Below are 18,233 nucleotides of genomic sequence, written 5' to 3' on the forward strand. Positions count from 1 at the left end.
TGCTATCCAGGCTGCCTTTTCTGAGCTGCCAGGGCCTGTTAAGAGTTTGCCTCACTTTCTCTTTAACTTGGCATAAAACCAAGTACTAGGTAAACACTCACTTAGTATTTGCAGGTTATTTTGTTCCTTCAGGTATTTAGGGATCATTAAGTGAGTTAAGCCTCATGCTGGACTCTAGGAAGCTGGACCCACCTTCAGGAAGTTTCTATTCTAGGGAGGAATCACAGGGATTAGCTCACTGAGTCCTCACACGAGCACCAGAATTGAAGGATCTACAATTGTCTCCACTGTACAGAATCATAAGTGGAGGCCCCTGAGAGGGAAGGTTTCCTACAGACCCTCTGGCTTCCAAGTTCAATAAGTAGTCAAGCATGGGGGGGTACTCCTGTAGTCACAGCTGTATAGGAGGTGGAGATGGAAGGATCATGGTTTAAGGCACTCTCCAGGGTAAAAGGCCAAGATCCTATCTGAAGAATAAATAAATCAAAAAGGGCAAAGGGAGCATGGTGCAAATGGTGTCTGCGTAGCAAGCATGAAGCCCCGAGTCCAAACCGTAGTTACAGGAGACAAAAAAAGAAGAAAGTAGCCAAAGCTTATGATGTCTGTGCACAAAATCAGACACTGAGTGTGCCCGGCATCCAACATGCATACTCTCCAGTGATGTTCTCCAGGGCATAGGTGTGTGTGGATTGTTGTCTTCTCCGGGTGAGTGCTTATCCTGTAGAAAAGGGCTTGGTTAACCATATCTGTAGTGGTACTCTGGTTTTCAAGAAGATTGGGGGTGGATGTATAATCTGAGAGGCACAGACCCCCTTCTGGAGCCTTCCTGGGGCTCACTTCCGCTGTATTCCCTGTGATTCCTCCATGAACATAGTCCAGTGAGAGCCTGGAGCAGGGGGCCAGGAACAATAGAGGGCCATCTGATCTTTCACCTGCAGCAGGCCTGGAAGGTTGCCTCCAAATCAGACTTCACAGTGGTGGTGGTTCTCCCAATCTGCACCCTCGTCTTCTCTACCCCCAAGAACAAACAACACCCAGAGGAGATGACTGAACTCAACACATTAGCCAAGTGGCCAGGGAATATTCATTTAGGTTTTGCTGGCTTAGGGACACATCCTTGTACCCAGTCAGATACAGGTGTGTGCTACCCCTTGGCCACTTGGGTTTTTCTTCTGGGGTTGGAAAACATCTCCAAAGGTTCTCTCCTCCGCTGCTTCTTCATGGCTGCAAAAATCATTAGGTGAGCCAGTTATGATTTCCGTGCCCAGCGACAAGCAGACCAGAGGAAAGGGCGAGACAGGTTTTGCTGATGGGGAGGCAGGCGTGGGAGGGAGAATGACTCGCCCATGTTAAATAGGGACTGACACACCCTGTGTCAAGAACTGGATTGTTCTGCACCAACTATTAGCAAACAAGGGCAGATAGAATAATAAAGGACTAACTGTGAAATGAAGTCTTGCAGTACTGCAAAGACTCCCGAGACAAAGGGGGCCCAGGCTGGATGCAGGGGCTCTGCTGGACCCTCTCTGGGTGCAGCCAGGTGGTGTCAAGAGGGATCTTTACCATTGAGGCCATCACTGCCTTCCAGTGGGGTGCAGTAGGTCACAGCAGGAGGGCTATGACATCCAGGACTGTAGGAAGCAATGACAACCCTTTGACACCCACCACTAGGGATGAGGAGGAACAAGTGGTATTCTTTGGTTGGTATGCTGCAGCCCCAAGGTAGAGTGTACACTTTGGGCCTAGAGAAAAGGTCATCTCTGGACCAGGTAACCTTTTAGCAGGGAACAGCTTGCTCAGGTCTGTATATAGCAGCGCTAGTCCTGGCCATCTGATCCCAGCACTGTGGTGGTGTGAGCCCATGAAGGAAGATTGTCATTGGGTTTCTATTTGGCCCAAGGCCAGGGGCAGCTAGCAGGGGAGCAAGGAAAAGGAGTCCTTCCTTTGTCAATGGAGCCACTGCACCACAGGGTTACAGTTTCCTGCAGAGCCCCTAACCCCTTGCCTCTCATCCTTTCCATCAGCAAAAGCAGAATAGGTTAAACATCAGAAACTCCTAGCTTTTTTTATTATACATGGGCAGGTTGTAGGTTTCTGTGGACCACATATTTGCAGTTGTTGGTCAGTCACAGCCCAGGTCTCAGTATGGACTTCTATCTGTAAAACTGGCCTGGCCTCAGTGCTCTGGAGTTGAGCTTTGAGCCTGACATCCAGGTCATGTTCTCGTTCAAAGGTTAGTATAGGCAAGACAAAGCTACTAGTCTGCTGGACAGTTGATTGGACTGAGGCACTATGCTAGGTACCTAGAAAGACATCTGTGCCCATCCCAAAGATTCTCCTCTGTGGAATAAGAGCTTCAGGAAAGCACGGCAACCTGCACCAGCTCCAGGGAAGCTAGACAGGGTTGTTGGTCTTTATCTAGTGAGGATTCGTAGATGCTACCATCTGCCTGAAGTGACCAGAGACTGGGAAACAGAAGCCGTGCATTTTTTTTTTTTTAAATCCAGAAGGAAGGGCAACTTCACCTGGGAAACATAAGCCCCCAGCAATGTGCTTAGAAGCAGGACATGTAATTGCCAACGCTTTTGAAACCCAGCTGCTGGGTAATGTTATCTCTGCTGCTCCGAAGACCAGAGGGGGATTTATCTGGGCCCCTGACGCAGGCTCAGTAAACAGAGCTGGCTTTCTCAGGTGACCTCTGCCCCGTCCCCCTTTCCGACACCTGTTCTTTCTCTGCAGTTTATCTCTAAAGTTTCCAGAGCTGGCAGGATAGAGCTCTAGGAGCGGGCTGGGCTGAAATTCTGTGTATCCCTCATTTATCTAGGGTGATAATCGAGGATGTTCAAGGTTTGGATGAAAATAGAGAGCCCCCTGAGAGGATGGGGTCTGGAGAGTATCGTGTGTCTGGGTTATCTCCAGGGAGGCCTCTGAACGGCTCCTCAACCCAGACTCGGAATGTTCAAGGGAGGAGACTGTGGGCCTCTGGCACATCCCAGAAGTTTGGAGAACCTGGGAGTTAGGGGCCCATTCCCCACCACCTCTACTCCTGTCTGCACAGGGCACCTGAAATGTGATGCAAGGAATTAGGGAAGCAACCCATTGCCAAATGAGGGATGAAATACTTTTGGGTGGAAATCATGATCATATCCTAGACTAGTGGTCCTGAGGCTTGAACTCAGAGCCCGGGCCTTCTCCTTGAGCTTTTTGCTCAAGGCTACCACTCTACCACTTGAGCCACAGATCCACTTCTGATCTTTTGTTGGAGATAAGAGTGTCATGGACTATCTTGTCCAGGTTGGCTTTGAACCGCTATCCTCAAATCTCAGCCTCCTGATTAGCTAGGATTACAGGTGTGAAACATTGGTTTGAGGCTTCAAAGTGTGTATTTTTCGATGTAGGTTCAGGTCAGGTTTTAAACAGAGATGATTACTTGAAGTTTTCAACTATTTTAAGGACTCTCTCATGTTCTTGTCACGTCTCAGCTCCTAGTCTGGGAGCTGTCTGGGTTCTTGTCCCAGCCCTGCCCGCAACAGTGAGCATTCTACAAGTGATGACGCTGTGCATCAGGCCTGGCAATCCTGAAGGCGAGAGCTGCTGTATGGAGGGCCTGAGTATCTTGGGTCACTGAGCAGAGTGCTGGGCGTGAAAATGATTGAGGTTTCATCAATTCTGGTTTCACCAGAATTTGCTTCTTCCCCCTGGCAAAGGAGCCACCAGGCTAAGATCTGAGGTTTGAAGCAGACAAATCTGAAAGACTTTGTGTGTGTGTGTGTGTGTGTGTGTGTGTGTGTGTGTGCGTGCGCGCGCGACTTTGTGTGTGTGTGTGTGTGTGTGTGTGTGTGTGTGTGTGCGCGCGCGCGCCACACCTGGGGCTTGAACTTAGGGCTTGGGCATTGTCTTATCACTTCTTTGGCTCAAAGCTAGCTAATAGCTCTACCATTTGAACTACAGCTCCACTTCCAGCTTTTTTGGTAGCTAATTGAAGATAAGAGTTTCATGGACTTTACTGACTAAGCTAGCTTCTAACTGTAATCCTCAGATTTCAGTCTCCTTAGTAGCTAGGATTATAGGCATGAGCCACCAGTGCCCTGCCTGAGAGATTCTTAATTTATTAACCAGCAAAAAAATTGGAGCTGGAAATATGGCTTAGGTGTTAAAGTACCAGCCTTGAGCGAGAAAGCATGAAGCCCTGAGTTCAAGGCTGAGTACTGACATAAAGAGAGAGAGAGAGAGAGAGAGAGAGAGAGAGAGAGAGAGAGAAAGGAAGAGGGGAGTGAATAATTTTGAAGCACATTGCAACTATAGATGAAATTGGTATAAAAAAACCTCAATGAAAGCTGCTGGTCAGTAGGAGGTCTGGGGGGATGGGAAAGAGAGGCACTAGTGGGAGGATGTCGGGTTAACAAGAAGAGTGGATGAAGATGTTTGCATGTATGAAAATAGAACAATGAAGCTGGTTGAAATTCTCCTAAGAAGAGGGGAGGAGGAGGGGCGTGAAGAGGTGGTGAGATTGAATGGAGCACATTGTATACATGAGTGGAAATGTTGGAGTGGAAATCCCCCCCACACCAGTAACTGATGTATGCTTTATTTAAAAAAAAAAAAAAACAACCCAAAAACTAAATGCCTCTCTGGATCCTCTGGCTGCCCAGGCCTGTGAGCCTGTGATTAATTCTCTCTGGAAGGGGAAGGGAAGCCCCTAATTACTGCACAGGATGGAGCATGGGTGTTAAGCCCCAGTTAAGCCCTTCCTCTGCGCTCTGCTTGTCTGGCCCAGGGGAATGGGGGAATGACTGCCGTCTAATGACCTGCAGGCGGGATTGCTGGCTCACGCTGCAGCCAGGCTAGGCCACTCCAGGCCTTCTTACCCTTAGCCGGCAACATTGGGCATGTGGACCTATCTGTTCCCTGCCCAAGGATGGATGTCCTGGAGGTGGAGGTGGGAGAGATATGGAGCTGCCGATCAGCTGGCTCAATAGGCTTGAACTCAGGGCCTGGGTGTTGTCCCTCAGCTTTTTTGCCCAAGAATGGTGTTCATATCCACTTCTGGCTTTTTGCTGGTTATTTGGAAATAAGAGTCCCATGGGCTTTCCTGTATGGGCTGGCTTTGAACTGCCAGCCTTCTGACACATTTTTTTTTTAAAGCAGTTAATTTCTACTGCTTCTCAAACTTTAGAGTAAATGGCAGTGCCCGGCAGGCCCTGAGTTCAAGCCCCAGTATCTTAAAAAAAAAAAAAAAATAATGTAAGCCAGGTGCTGCCTATAATTCTACCTACTCAGAAGGCTGAGATTTGGAGGGCTGTGGTTCAGGGCTGGGCAGAAAAGTCCACAAGACTGTTTCCTGAATAACCAGCGGGGCTGGAGGCTCAGTGAACACAAAACTTTGAATTCAAACACCAATATTACCCCCCAAAAGAATAATGTAACAATCCCAATTTTAGGTTCGTTGTATAACACATACACACGTATGTGTGTGGTATGTATATATGTATGTGTGTGGTATATGTGTGTATATACAGGTATACATGAAGGAAACTAAAGCTAAATTAAAACTGAAGTTTTAATTCTGTTCTACTAAGAGAATGATCCTTAGCATTCTATTGAATGCCCCTCCAGATGTGTGTGTATGTATTTAGATATATGGTAGCATCTACTTGGTATCTGACACTATATTCATGTTGGGAATAGGTAAGGAAAAGACCGTCCCTGGCCATTCTTTTTTATCTGGCATTGCTTGTATCCCAGCATTGGTCCCTGCTTACCTGCTCTTATCTCTTTTCCCACAGGTGTACATTATCAATGTGACCTGGTCTGACTCCACCTCCCAGACCATCTACCGGAGGTACAGCAAGTTCTTTGACCTGCAGGTGAGTTATCCGAAGGTCAGATGGTGCCTGAGTCTCTTTGACATGCTGGCCTTTTCATGTCTTCACTGTTTCAGAGAGGCCATAGCAGAGTGCTCAGGGTCTCACTCTAGATGAGTGCAGAGGGAGAGATGAGGGAAGCTGAACAGTGGAGTTAGGCTGGTCTCCTTGGAGGTAGTGAACAGACACTCAGGGCTTTGTTGGCTTCCTCAGACGGACTTAACAGTTGGGCTTTGTCACCCTCGTTTGCTGGGGTGGGGGGGGGCAGAGGAGGTAGGAAGCCATGGTGAAGAGGCGGAAGATGGCGCTGGGTGCTCTGTGCCTGAACAGACATGTCTATAAACATCCAAGATGAGACACAAGCCGCCACCTCATTGCAGGCAAAGAAAAGCAAACACACTAGAGAAGACTGAAACAGAAAATAAGCAATTTCTTAAACTTCAGACACAAACTGGGCATACCACAGTGTCTGTCTGACCAAATAAGGCACTTGCCACCCGGTTGGTACATGTGGATAGTGTGTGTGCATCTACTTTGCATAAACATGTTCCTACAGAAGAAGGGTCGGATGAGCCCAATAGTTACCATTAGAGACACCCACTAGTTTAGTTAGGCTTCTTTTGGTGACAAATGGAAGGTTTACATTCATGCTAGCTTAGACACAATTGTATCAGGGGAACTTACGTAATCATCTACAGCTGGAGAGAGGGTCATGAAGTGGTGGGCTTCAAATCCCACTGAAACCAGAGCCGGCTCTCCATGTCTTGTCTCTACTGCCCTCTGGCGCTGTCCTTGGCTTCTGTTTCTTTACACCTTTAGGATAGCTTTGGAATTTCATATTTGTGGCTCCCAACAGCAGAGACACTGACTTTTTTGCTGGTTCCAAATTGATAAATCCCAAAGAAGAGTCTGATTGGCTTGATTTGTGTCAGATGCTCTCTCTGTACCAGTCAGCATGAGATAAATAGCAACTTTACCTAGGAAGCTGAAATATTCTAGAGTCTCCCTTAGATGTGAGTCTGGTTGAGGCCCACAAAAACACAAAAAAAGAAACACCTACTCTTAGTACTCACAACCAGGGTCCACTCCTTCCTTTGCAGGCCTTTGGTAATGGGTCATCTTAAAAGAGGCAGGCCTACGTCTTTGCCACATCATTCATGATTTTCTTATTGTCCTTAGTGCTGTGAGACAAGTGAAAGGGGAGCCAGCTTCCACTAGTACAGATTCTCTCTTCATCCAACAATATGGGCTTGGAAGCCATTCCTTTCCCTCCTGCCTCCTTTTCTTCCTCTTCTAATTTCTGTCCAGTCTCCTTGGGTCCTTCCAGCATAAACTGGTAGAATTTGCGATACCCCATCAATGGGTACAGTGTGCTGGACAGGAAATGATAACTCAGTTGGGGAGAAGAAACTCTGAATGGGCTCATTGATGAGCTGGAGGGGGTCTGAAAGCCAGGGGAAACTTCCAAATCAGAACTTCTGTTCTGGTCCCCCACCCCCTTCCAAGTCTCAGAATCTCACAAGAAAGGAATTCGACTTCCCCACCTCTCCCTTGCCCAGAGGGTTTATTTCCTTCATGTCATGTCAGGAGAAGGGCACAAGATGTGCTGGCTCTCCTCTTGGAGTGGCCAGGACAGGCCGGGCTTGTCTATGTGGGTCATCCTCTGTCTCTCTACACATTCCACATCTGTAGCTCCAACCAACTGGATTGAAAATACTTTCATAAAACTTTCATCTGTATTGAACATGTACAGGCTTTCTTTTTTCCTTGGCATTCATCCCTAAGTAATCTAGTGTAAGAGTTATTTGCATTGCATTTGCATTACATTAGGGTCATAAGTAATCAAGAGAAGATTTAAAGTCGATGCCGGATGTGCATAGGTTCTGTGCAAATGCTCTGCTATTTTATACAAAGGCTTGAGTGTCTGCAGACCTTGGTATCTACAGGGGGAGATGATCTTAGCACCAATCTTCGTTGGATATACAAGGATGACTGTAGATGCAGCTGGAGAGTGGCTGGGATGGTCCTTTGGAATTGAGCTTTTTGCAGAGGGTGATGACTTCTAGTGGCATTCATTTACATGGCATTCATTCATTCATTTATTCATTCGTTTTCATGGCTTTCTTATTTATGGATCCTATGGTTTTAGTATGGTGGCATGGGGTTGCTGACTCTGTCTCTGCATAGTGGTGCTCCCCAGAACTCAGCTTTCTGAGAGGTAGTGTAAGAGAGTGGCTTAGAGTTTAGACATGAGGGACACCTAGCCTGGGACTGGCTCTGTCACCATGTAACTCCAGATGGGCCCATCTGTAGAGTGAAGATTTGGACAGGACTCACCCAGTAGGGTTGTTACAAAGGTTGGATGAGCTGATTATATTTTTCTTGATACTTGATTGTTGCTGTGGGTTACTCTGTGGAGTGGACCTTGGAGTCAGCAAGGGGTGTGTAAGCAAATGTTTGTGTGTGTGTGTGTGTGTGTGTGTGTGTGTGTGTGTGTGTAAGAGGTGGGTGTGGCCACAGGTCTGCTCCCTGGAACACTGCTCCTCCCCTTCTGGCTGAGCCCCATCCTGGGACCATTGAACCAGCATGGGAGAAGCCGCTTAACTGATACCACCAACTTGTGGTTTTGATTCTCTGGGTGCCATGGATCCCTCTGTGAGTCTGGTTTAAGATCTCTTCCAGAAAAAAGGGTGTGTCCGTTTTAATTTTACTTCCAGACTTTCCCCCCTCCACTGGGCACCTTAGTGCAGAGTCATGTAACAAAACTTGTGTAGACTGTGCATTGTACATTCACATCTGGCACTGCGTGGGCACTGGTTGGGTTTGTGCATTTAGAGAGTAGCAGGGGGCATGGACATGCCTTGGATACCCTCCTGGGACCCCGCCTATGGTTACTGCATCCCTAGCATGGATGTGCTTTTACACTCACTCTTACTTTTTCTCTTCAAATGGTGTCTTTTGCCCCTGGTGGAGGTCAGAGTACCGTAAGGAGGTCCTGTAGCCCAGGAATCAATGTGCAGGATGACCTTCCCCTGAACAAGAGTGGAGGGCTATGGAGGCTGTGCAGATCTACTCTCAGAATTCGCCATTTCTTCTGGGGTAGGGGGAGAACCCCTGGGATATGCATGGCCACCCTTCCCCCTGACTTTTGTGTCCCTCTGCAGCTAGGAGACCAGGAAGCTTGTGAATCTGGGTGCTCCATCACAAAGCAGAACAGGACCCTAGATTCAGCTTTTCCATTTCTCTCCACCACAGAACCCAGCCTCCTGGGTGTGAAGCAGGACAGCTCTCTGGGTTGTCATCTTCAAAGCTTGACTGAGACGAGGTTCTTGTATAATGTGCTCCTTTGATAGAGTATTTCAATTGAACAGCTATTCCAAATGCCTGTGTGCCTTGAGTGTGGAGCTTCCGAGAAATCCCTGGGTACAAGCAGCTTCAGGCCTGCTGCAGGCAGAAAGGAGGCAAGAACCAACAGCCTTGTGCTTACTGGAGAGCTAGTACCCTCTCTGAGCTTACCCCTGACATTAAGGAGCCCTCTATGTGGCCTGGGAACTCTGGTGGCTCTTTAGAGAGCTCCTCTCCGGATGTAGGGAAGGGAAGGGCTGGAAACCACACATGGCCACACTTATCTGAAGTCTCGGGTGTGCAGAGCTGGTCCAAGTAACTCTCTGTTACCCTCCCCAACCCCCACCCCACCACAGCTCACACTCACGGGCAACCTGCTGCTGGTAATGCCCCGGATCAGGGTTGCTAGATCAATGTCCAGTGACACAGAATTTCAGATAAACATTGAATCTTGAATAAGTGTGTTCCATCCATTGCATGAGAAGTAAGTTATTGTTCATCATGTGAAATTCAAGTGTCATTGCCTGTCCTGCATTTTGCATCTGGCAACTGTCCCTGTTTGTGAGTGTGAGTGGAAGAATTGAGTTAAATGACCCAGGCTGACTCTGCTACCCAGCCTCAACTCCTGCCATTTTTGATGGTTAATTGGAGATGAGAATCTCAAGGACTTTCCTGATCAGGTGGGCTTTGAACTGTGCTGCTTAGTTTTCAGCTTCCTGAGTAGCTAGGATTACAGGTGTATCTGGTGCCTAGCCATTTCTCCTATTTCTGATTCCTAAGTGCTGGGATTACAGGTGTGTACCACTATGCCCAGTTAAGAAAAAAGACTTAAGCAACTAAGTCTACTGTAGATGAGATAAAGACTAGATTGAGCTGCATTGTGCTTTGGGGTAAACAAGAAGGAAAGTACTCTCTTAGGAGGGGAACAAAGTGGACGGCCACACACCCACACCCTGGTTTAAGGAAAGTCAGTTACTTTTTGAGAGTCATAGTTTGTTTTTTGTTTTTTTAATAAAGTGTGTCCCAAGCTTACTTTTTAGTTTGTTCACTCATTCCTTCTCTGTCCCTCCCTCTCTACCACCCATCCTGGGCAGTGAGCCCGGCTTTGGGGACATATTATTGAGCAAAATCAGATCTGAGCTCTGCTTCCAGAAGTCCAGAGAAAGATGATGTTGCAGATTTGGGACAGGAAACCTTTTCTTTCTCCTCTTCTTCCTCCTCTTCTTCCTCTTCTTCTTCCTCCTCCTCCTCCTCTTTCTCTTCCTCCTCCTCCTCTTGCTGCTCCTCCTCCTCCTTTTTTTAAAAGCAGTACTGGAGTTTGAACTCCGAGATTCCAGCTTGCAAGGCTGGTGTTTTGCCACTTGAGCCATGTTCCCTATCTCTTGTTTTGTATTGCTAATGAGAGCAAAAAGACTCTCCAGGACCTCTCTCTGACAGGAAGGACCTGGATGTGGCCCCTCTGTGAACTCTCAGATGTGGTGGTGTCAGACGTGTTGTCTGAAGCTGTAGTCACCAGCATTCGTAGTTACTTGAATGTGAATTAATTTTTTAAAAGTTGAACGGTCCCTGGACCATACTTGCCACGTCACAAGTGCCCAAGGCCACCATAGAGTGTTGCTGTATATGGTGCAGATGAAAGGTATGCTTGCCATTCTAGAAAGTTCTGTGGCAGACCATCTGACACACCCCAGGTTTGATCTGGCAGAGTACTCTGCAGCCCTCCATCACCTCCCACAGTTCTTCCCCTAAATCTCCCAGGACCCCAGCAAGAAAAGAGAGACTTGGTTCTTGTATAATCTGCTCCATTGATCTAGCATTTCAATTTAATAGCTATTCCAAACGCCTAATCTAAAATGAGGTCAGTTTCCAGAGAGGACTTCAAGAGCATTTTATCTGTCAAGTTGTAAACAGGGAAGAAGTGAGGCTCTTATGGCTGTGTGTGTGTGTGTGTGTGTGTGTGTGTGTGTGTGTGTGTTTAAAATAAGTTGCCACTTAGCCCTGTGTAACCAGGAAAGGGATTTACCCCAGAAGAAGCTGACCAGGACAGAAGTGTAATGCTGAGGGCCACTCAATAATAAAGAGTTGGTTTTCTTAGAGATGCAGTTAAGAGGAGGAGGAATAAGAGGAGGAGGGGAAGGAGGAAGATGAGGAGATGAGGGCCGGAAATTCCATTTATTTGTTTGTTTGTTTTTTGGTTGGTTGTGGGGCTTGAACTCAGGGCCTGGGCACTGTCCCAGAGCTTTCTTGCTCAAGGCTAGCACTCTACCACTTGGAGCCACATTGCCACTTCTGGTTTTCTGGTGATTAACCATGATCCCCAGATCTCAGCCTCCTGAGTAGCTAGGATTACAGGTGTGAGCCACCAGAGCTTAGAAATGCCCTCCCCTCTTTTTCTTTTGGCCAGTCCTAGGGCCTGGGCATTGTCCCTGAGCTTCTTTTGCTCAAGGCTAGCACTCTACCATTTGAGCCACAGCGCCACTTCCCGCTTTTTCTGTTTATGTGGTACTGAGAATTGAACCCAGGGCTTCTTGCATACTAGTCAAGCACTAAGCCACATTCCCAGCACAGAAATGCCCTTTTATGTTGCCTCCTCAGCAGCATCTGGACCATGAAGCACATTTCCCTTTCTGTCAATTTCCTTGCACAGATCCTTCATTTTAAGTGTCTCCCTTATGACCTGGGCCCACCAAGGAAGAACCGGAAGGCTCTCTGGAGCCCTGGCTCTGTCAGGATTGCCTCACAACCTGACTTGTGAGGTGCTGGGCTGCAGTCATTTCTCTGTAAACATTAGCTGCTGGTGTTGCTGGCCCTTTAGTCTGAGCCCTGGCCAGCAAGTGCACTGGGTCAATATTTGATCAGAGCGCTGAGAGGCCCTTGAGCCTCCCCCACACTGCTTGGAAGACATTTGAGAGAGCTGTTCACGTCTGCTCATTTGCTCTGAAGGACTTAACCTATTTTGAAGAGCTTTTATCTCTCTTCCTTATTCATCTCTCTAGGCTCTCTCTCCTCACATACCCAGCCCAGGGTCATACTCACTTTCTAGTTCTCAAATAGCATGGCTAATGATGGCTGAGCAGAGCTCTAATCCCTGGGTCATTAATACTCAGCCTTGGAAGGGATGTGTGTGGGTGTGGGTGTGCTATGATGTAATTTATGGAGACATGGGATCACTGCAGTTTTAGAATTAGAAGAGTTTTTATTTGAAGTAAAGAACTATGTCCATTTTTCTATTCATGAAATCTGTGTGAGTTTTAATTTGATTTGATGGTCAAAGTAGGACTCAACTGAGGTCAAATTAGAGTGACCCTAGTGTGTATCAAGGATCAGCTTGAGAGTAGGAAAGGGGGTTCACTTTCTGTGTGCCAGTACCAGGGCTTGAACTCAGGACCTCGTACTCTCTCTCAGCTTTTTTGCTTAAGGCTGAGGCTCTACCACTTGAGACATACCTCCAGTCTAGCATGTTCTCCCTCTTTCCCCCCAAGTTGGAGGTAGAGTCTCAGAGACTTTTCTGCTCTATGCTGACTTCAAACTACAGTCATCAGCTCTCAACCTTGGAGTAGCATGAATCACTGGTGCCCAGCTACACTCTGCCTTTCAGTCACGCAGGGAATTTGTTCAAGATGGTTGACCCTAGACAAGGGAGTGAAAACCTGGGGGTAATTTCTAGGGTTCTAAGAAAGATTTTGTGCCAAGGATTCCAGTGCCCTCAATGCTGGCATGGTAGTTCCAGCTCCAGCAGTGTGGTGAGCTCTGAGTGGTTGTGACTGCTTACACAGCCTGGACAGAGCACACTATTGGCTTGACCAAGGTCCATCCCATCCTGGGAAGGCACAGGGGACCTTGCGTTGTTTGGTCATGATGAAAATGGGAAACAACTTAAATGGCCATCCATATTCTCACACCACTTAGTACGCCAGTCAGAACAAATGAGATCCAGCACAATTCCATGAATGGATTGCCAAGAAATGTCAATGGATGAGACAATGAGAAATTCCAAGGACTTGGCAGCACAGCTCAAATGGTAGAGCTCCTGCTTAGCAAGTTCCAGATCTTGAGTTCGAGTCTCAGTGCCATAAAAAAAGGAAATGAAGTATTTACAGCATAACAGCAATTACACAAATAAAAACAGCAACAACAAACTATGTTTTGCAAGTTCCCATACAGTTTTATGTTAGAAAGATCACTCTAGGTTGGTAATGGAGTTATGTCTACATGGAGGTGTAAGACATCAATGCATGAAGAGGTTTATTCAGAGGGGAAACAGCATTTAGTAATTTAGTCAGACCGATTTAATAATCTGATAATAATTATTTTTCTTTTTTTGGTTGGTCATGGGGCTTGAACTCTGGGCTTGGGCACTATCCCTGCACTCTTCAGCTCAAGGCGAGCGCTCTACCTCTTGAGCCACAGCACCACTTCCATAATCTGATAATAATTAATAATTTAAATAGATATTTAATAATCTCTGGGGAGAGGTAGGAAACTTAAAATAAAACATGTCTTCTCATGGTCATGACAATAAAATAGAACAGAAGGCACAGTTTTAAAACTAGACATTAAGAGTACTTCTAGCTGGGCATGGACCACATCCATAATCTCAGCTTCTTGTAAGGGAGAAGCAGACTCTCAAGTGTGAAGCCATGCTAGGCAAAATTAGTGTGTCCCTATCTCAACAAAAATGTTGGGGAGCCGGGTGTTGGGGGCTCACGCCTGTAATCCTAGCTGCTCAGGAGGCTGAGATCTGAGCAGTAAAGTCTGTGGGACTCTTATCTCCAATTAACTACTAGAAAACCAGAAGTGGTACTGTGGCTCAAGCGGTAGAGCGCTTGCCTTGAGCTGACGAGCTGAGGGAATAGCGCCCAGGCCCAGAGTTCAAGCCCCACGACTGACCAAAAAAAAAAGTGGGGGGGGGCAGGTACCAACAGGAGGGCCAATGAGTGAATGTAGTCACTCATTGAGGGGGCATGAAAGTGAATATGGTCGTAGTACTTTATATGGAGGTATGAAAATAGAACAGTGAAAGTGGCTGAAATTGTTTTAAGAAGGGGAGATGAGGGAGAGAGGTGGAGGGGGTGAGTTGGATTAGGGTACATGATATGTATGTATTGAAATGTCACAATGAAACTCTCTCTTATACAAATAATATATACTAATAAATCTTTTAAAATAATGCAAACAAAGGGCTAGGGCATAGTGCAGGTGGTGAGCCCTTGCCTAGCATGTACGCACACAGCTCAGTCCCCTGTATTAGGGAAAAGGATATCAACCAAGAGAAAGAAAATGAAAATACTTGTTAAAATCACATTACTTCATTTTTTTCCTGGACCATCATTCTAGATCATTCCTGTGGAATGTAACTGGTTAGATTTTTATTGCACATAACCCTAGGGACCTGTCCAAATTATCTTGTCAAATGGGAACCTTGTATTGTATTTAAATATCACTTAAAATCCATGAGCTATCTTGGAGCCAGAAGCATTTTGGCAGTGGTGTCTGAAGTCCTGAAGTCCTGAGGGACGCATAGTGAGTAATATGGTGGAAGAGCACAGTATGTGTGTCTGTGTGTGTGTGTGTCTGTTTCTGTGTATCTGTGTGTGTGTGTGTGTGTGTGTGTGTGTGTGTGTTGGGTGTGTACATAGGACTAGGTGGTTGGGTTCAAAGGACAGCTCCAGCCCTTACTAACTGTATAACTTTTGATGAATTAATTAACTTCTCTCTGCCTCAGTTTTCTCATCCTTTTTATGGGGTCCATAGATATGTGTGTCTCGTAGGACAAAAGAATGAAATGAGATGACTCATGTAAAGAAAGCCTTAGAGTAAGTAACCGAGGTGGCAATCCCAGACAGGAAGCAGGAGTTTCACTAGTTCAGTCCTCAGAAATTTAACTCCAAGAGGAAATAGCTGGAGATGTCTTTCCATCTGGAGAAGGGGATTACTGCCTGGGCTGCATTAATGTAGACTTCTCTTTCAGGTCTGCCTGGCTAGAGAGGCAGAGGTCAAAGGTTTTCCAAAGTTTAATTACCAATTCATTTCCTCCCAGCTACATTATATAATAATAATAATCATAATAATTTAAGAAGGCTGGGTACCCTGAGCAGGCCTATAATCCTAGCTACTCAGGAGGCTGAGCTCTGAGGACCTTAGTTCAAAGTTAGCCTGAGCAGAGAGACTCTATCTCCAGTTAACTAGAAAAATGCCAGACTGAAGACATGGCTCAAGGGGGTAGAGCACCAATTGTGGGTGAAAAACAAAAACAAAAACAAGTGAGAGCTAGAGGCCTTTTTCCTTATTTGCTAGGTGAGCAAATTAGACCCCAAGAGGAGAAATGATTTGTCCCAAATCACAAAACCCACAAGTGACAGCAGGACAGGAACTGAGGTGCTCTACCTCCTAGTTCATTCCAATCTCCACCCCACTGGGAGAGCTTTCTGTTTCTGGTAGGAGGGTGAGGAAGATAGGGACTCTTGGTAGAGAGAAGGGGCCTGTTCCCCTCCCTGGAGATATATTATCCATGCTAAGAGCTGAAGCTCCGGTTCTGGAAAGGTCCCCATTGCCTCCAATTCTGCTGCTGCCCAGAGCTCAGCCCACGCTGCCTGCTCACCACTGCCTCTTCCTTGTTGAACAATAAAGTCCAACTCTGCCAGGGCAGTGTCTTAGTCAGCTGACTCTACCTGTGAATGCTCAGCGCGGCACACCTTGTTCTCCCCCTTGAGGTGTCATGCCAGGGTGTGTTTGGGTGTCACGTCAGAGGAGCTTTGGAATGCAGTTGCTGCCTTGGCCTCCTCCTTCCTCTTCTTGTCCTAGGCCCAAAGGCCGGACCTAAAACACAGGCCCAGGCTGTCAGTGCTGTCCCCACTAGGCCCCTCTCCACCCGTCTCTGGATAGCCAACAGGAAAATTGGCTGCAAAGCGCCGAGGGGGACAGGGCCCCATCCTAAACTGAAGAATGAAAGGAAGGAAGGTGTTTGGTAGTGGTCAGGTAAGTGTTCTCTCTCCTCTCTCCACTCTCCTTTCTCTTCTCTCCATTTCTCTTTCTCTTCCTTCTCCTCCCTCTCCTCTCCTCCCTCTCTTCTCCTTTCTCCCTCCCCTTCTTCCTCCCCCACTTCCTTTTCCGCCTTCCCTCCCCCCCATAAAATCACTGACTTTTTGTCAGAGGAAATCTTTTACATCCATCTTAGCACATCTGAAGGCGTGCTAGCTAAGTGCCTGGCACTATTCTGGGTACCAAGGACCCCAAGGGGAAGAGCCGTGCTGTTGGCCTGGGCTTGAGTGGGAGCCATCAGCTGGAGGAAGACTCAGGGCAGGGCAGAAAGCACAGAGTGGGTGTTGGCCTGGTGAGGCGTGGTGTGGACCTCTCCTGCTAGGCCTGCTGCAATGTACCTCGTCAGGCCTGTGCAGACAGCTCCCCGCCTGAGGCCTAGAGGTCTTGGCATCCTGGTCTCCTAGTGATGATGGTAACAGTTTTGCTTTTGACTCAGGGAGCCAGGCATGTGGACAGTCAAGATAAGCTGTGGGTGAGCCTGCATTGTGGTTTATCCCTCTGGGATGAATTTGTTCATCCCTCTGGGAAGCCACCTACCCCCAGCAGGGCCATTGGAAATGCAAGCTGCATTGATTCCCTCCACATCAGCTCAGACCTCAGCTCCAGATGACTGTAGGGTTTTCTAGTGTGGCGTCTCAGGGATGTTTGTTTAGAACAGACCAGTGTAGGAATTGCTGGAGAACTGGAGCTGCTTCCTTTATAGCATTGGTGTGGCTAGAACAGGGGAAAAAGATTTCAGCTCCCTGCAGACCTCTGCATCGCTACATTTGCTCCATTTGGTGGACATCAGTTCTCTAAAAAGGTTTGCCAGCTGTGTACTGGTGGCTCACGCCTATGATCCTAGCTACTGAGGAAGCTGAGACCTGAGGATGGAGGTGCAAAGCCAGCCCAGGCAGGAAAGTCTGTGAAACTCATAATCTTCAATAAAACTACTGAAAAAGCTGGAATTGGAGCTATGGTTCAAGTGGTGGAGTGCTAACCTGGAGTGAAAAAGCTCAGGAATACAGCACCCAGGCCCTAAATTCAAGCCCCAGGACCAGCACACACAAGCGCGCGCACGCACGCACACACACACACACACACACACACACACACACACATACACAAAAGTGGGTGGTGGTGGTGCTGGTGGTAGTGGTGGTGGTGGTATGTGGCTCCTGGTGTTAAATCCTCAAGTCCTGAATGGGACAAGATATCAGACAGAAGCTCAAGCAGGCCATCAGACAGATGAATAGGGGTTGGGTTTTGGCTCTGCTTCTTATCAACTGTGTGAGTTGGAGCTGTTACCTAATCTAATCTCCGGAAGTCCCCTGTCTCATCTGCAAAACAACTGTCACTGCAGAACCTGCTCTGAAAGTGTTGTAAGACACTAAGGCAGCAACGCACAGGATACCTTCCCTGTGCCCTAGCAGCCAGGGAGCATTAGAGCAGGCTTGTTATGGACCCTCTGGAGCAGGAATGGGCTCCAGGGTCCCCTTAGTGAAAGTAGACAAGGGGAACAAAAGGGTTTGGGGCACCTTTACTGTGTAGCAAACAAATGCTCCATTTGGCCAGGAGAAAAGCCAGCTACATCTGCTAGTGCCCAGCTGAATCAAGTGGCCAGTTGAGTCACTGGAGTTCAGCAGCTGGCGCTGGCTGGAGGACCGGGAGGAGGCTGTGCATGCGTCATTGCGTTCTGAGGCTAAAGGGACCGCATTGGGATATACCTTAAAAGCAAAACCAATAACAACCAAACGCAAGGCATGCAGCTGGTGTTTGGTAGACGTGGCTCAGCACATGGCAATTGGCCATTCTTCCCAGAGTCTGTGGAGGGCCTTTCTCTCTCCCTTCCCAAGGACATAGGCTTGTGTTTTCCCTAACAGGAAATCCCTTTGGGAGACTCAAGGGGGTGGGCCCCTGGGGGATGCTAGGCCACACCCTCTCTTCCACCCCATGGTGCATTGAAGTGGGACCCAGGCAGAAAGACTGTACCTTGTTGCATAG

General features: G+C 47.5%; 1 protein-coding gene across 1 annotated transcript in view; it reads left to right on the top strand.

Annotated features, from left to right (window-relative positions):
• Positions 1-18,233, top strand: part of Sh3pxd2a (SH3 and PX domains 2A) — a 192,728-nt gene that overhangs the window by 39,019 nt on the left and 135,476 nt on the right. The window contains exon 2 of the mRNA XM_042689196.1: positions 5,787-5,867. Coding sequence (XP_042545130.1) covers positions 5,787-5,867 — 81 coding nt within the window. The remainder of the gene's footprint in view (positions 1-5,786; positions 5,868-18,233) is intronic.

The sequence above is a fragment of the Dipodomys spectabilis genome, unplaced genomic scaffold, assembly GCF_019054845.1.
Source record: "Dipodomys spectabilis isolate Male_0828 unplaced genomic scaffold, ASM1905484v1 ptg000125l, whole genome shotgun sequence".
NCBI classification, from domain to species: Eukaryota; Metazoa; Chordata; class Mammalia; order Rodentia; family Heteromyidae; genus Dipodomys; species Dipodomys spectabilis.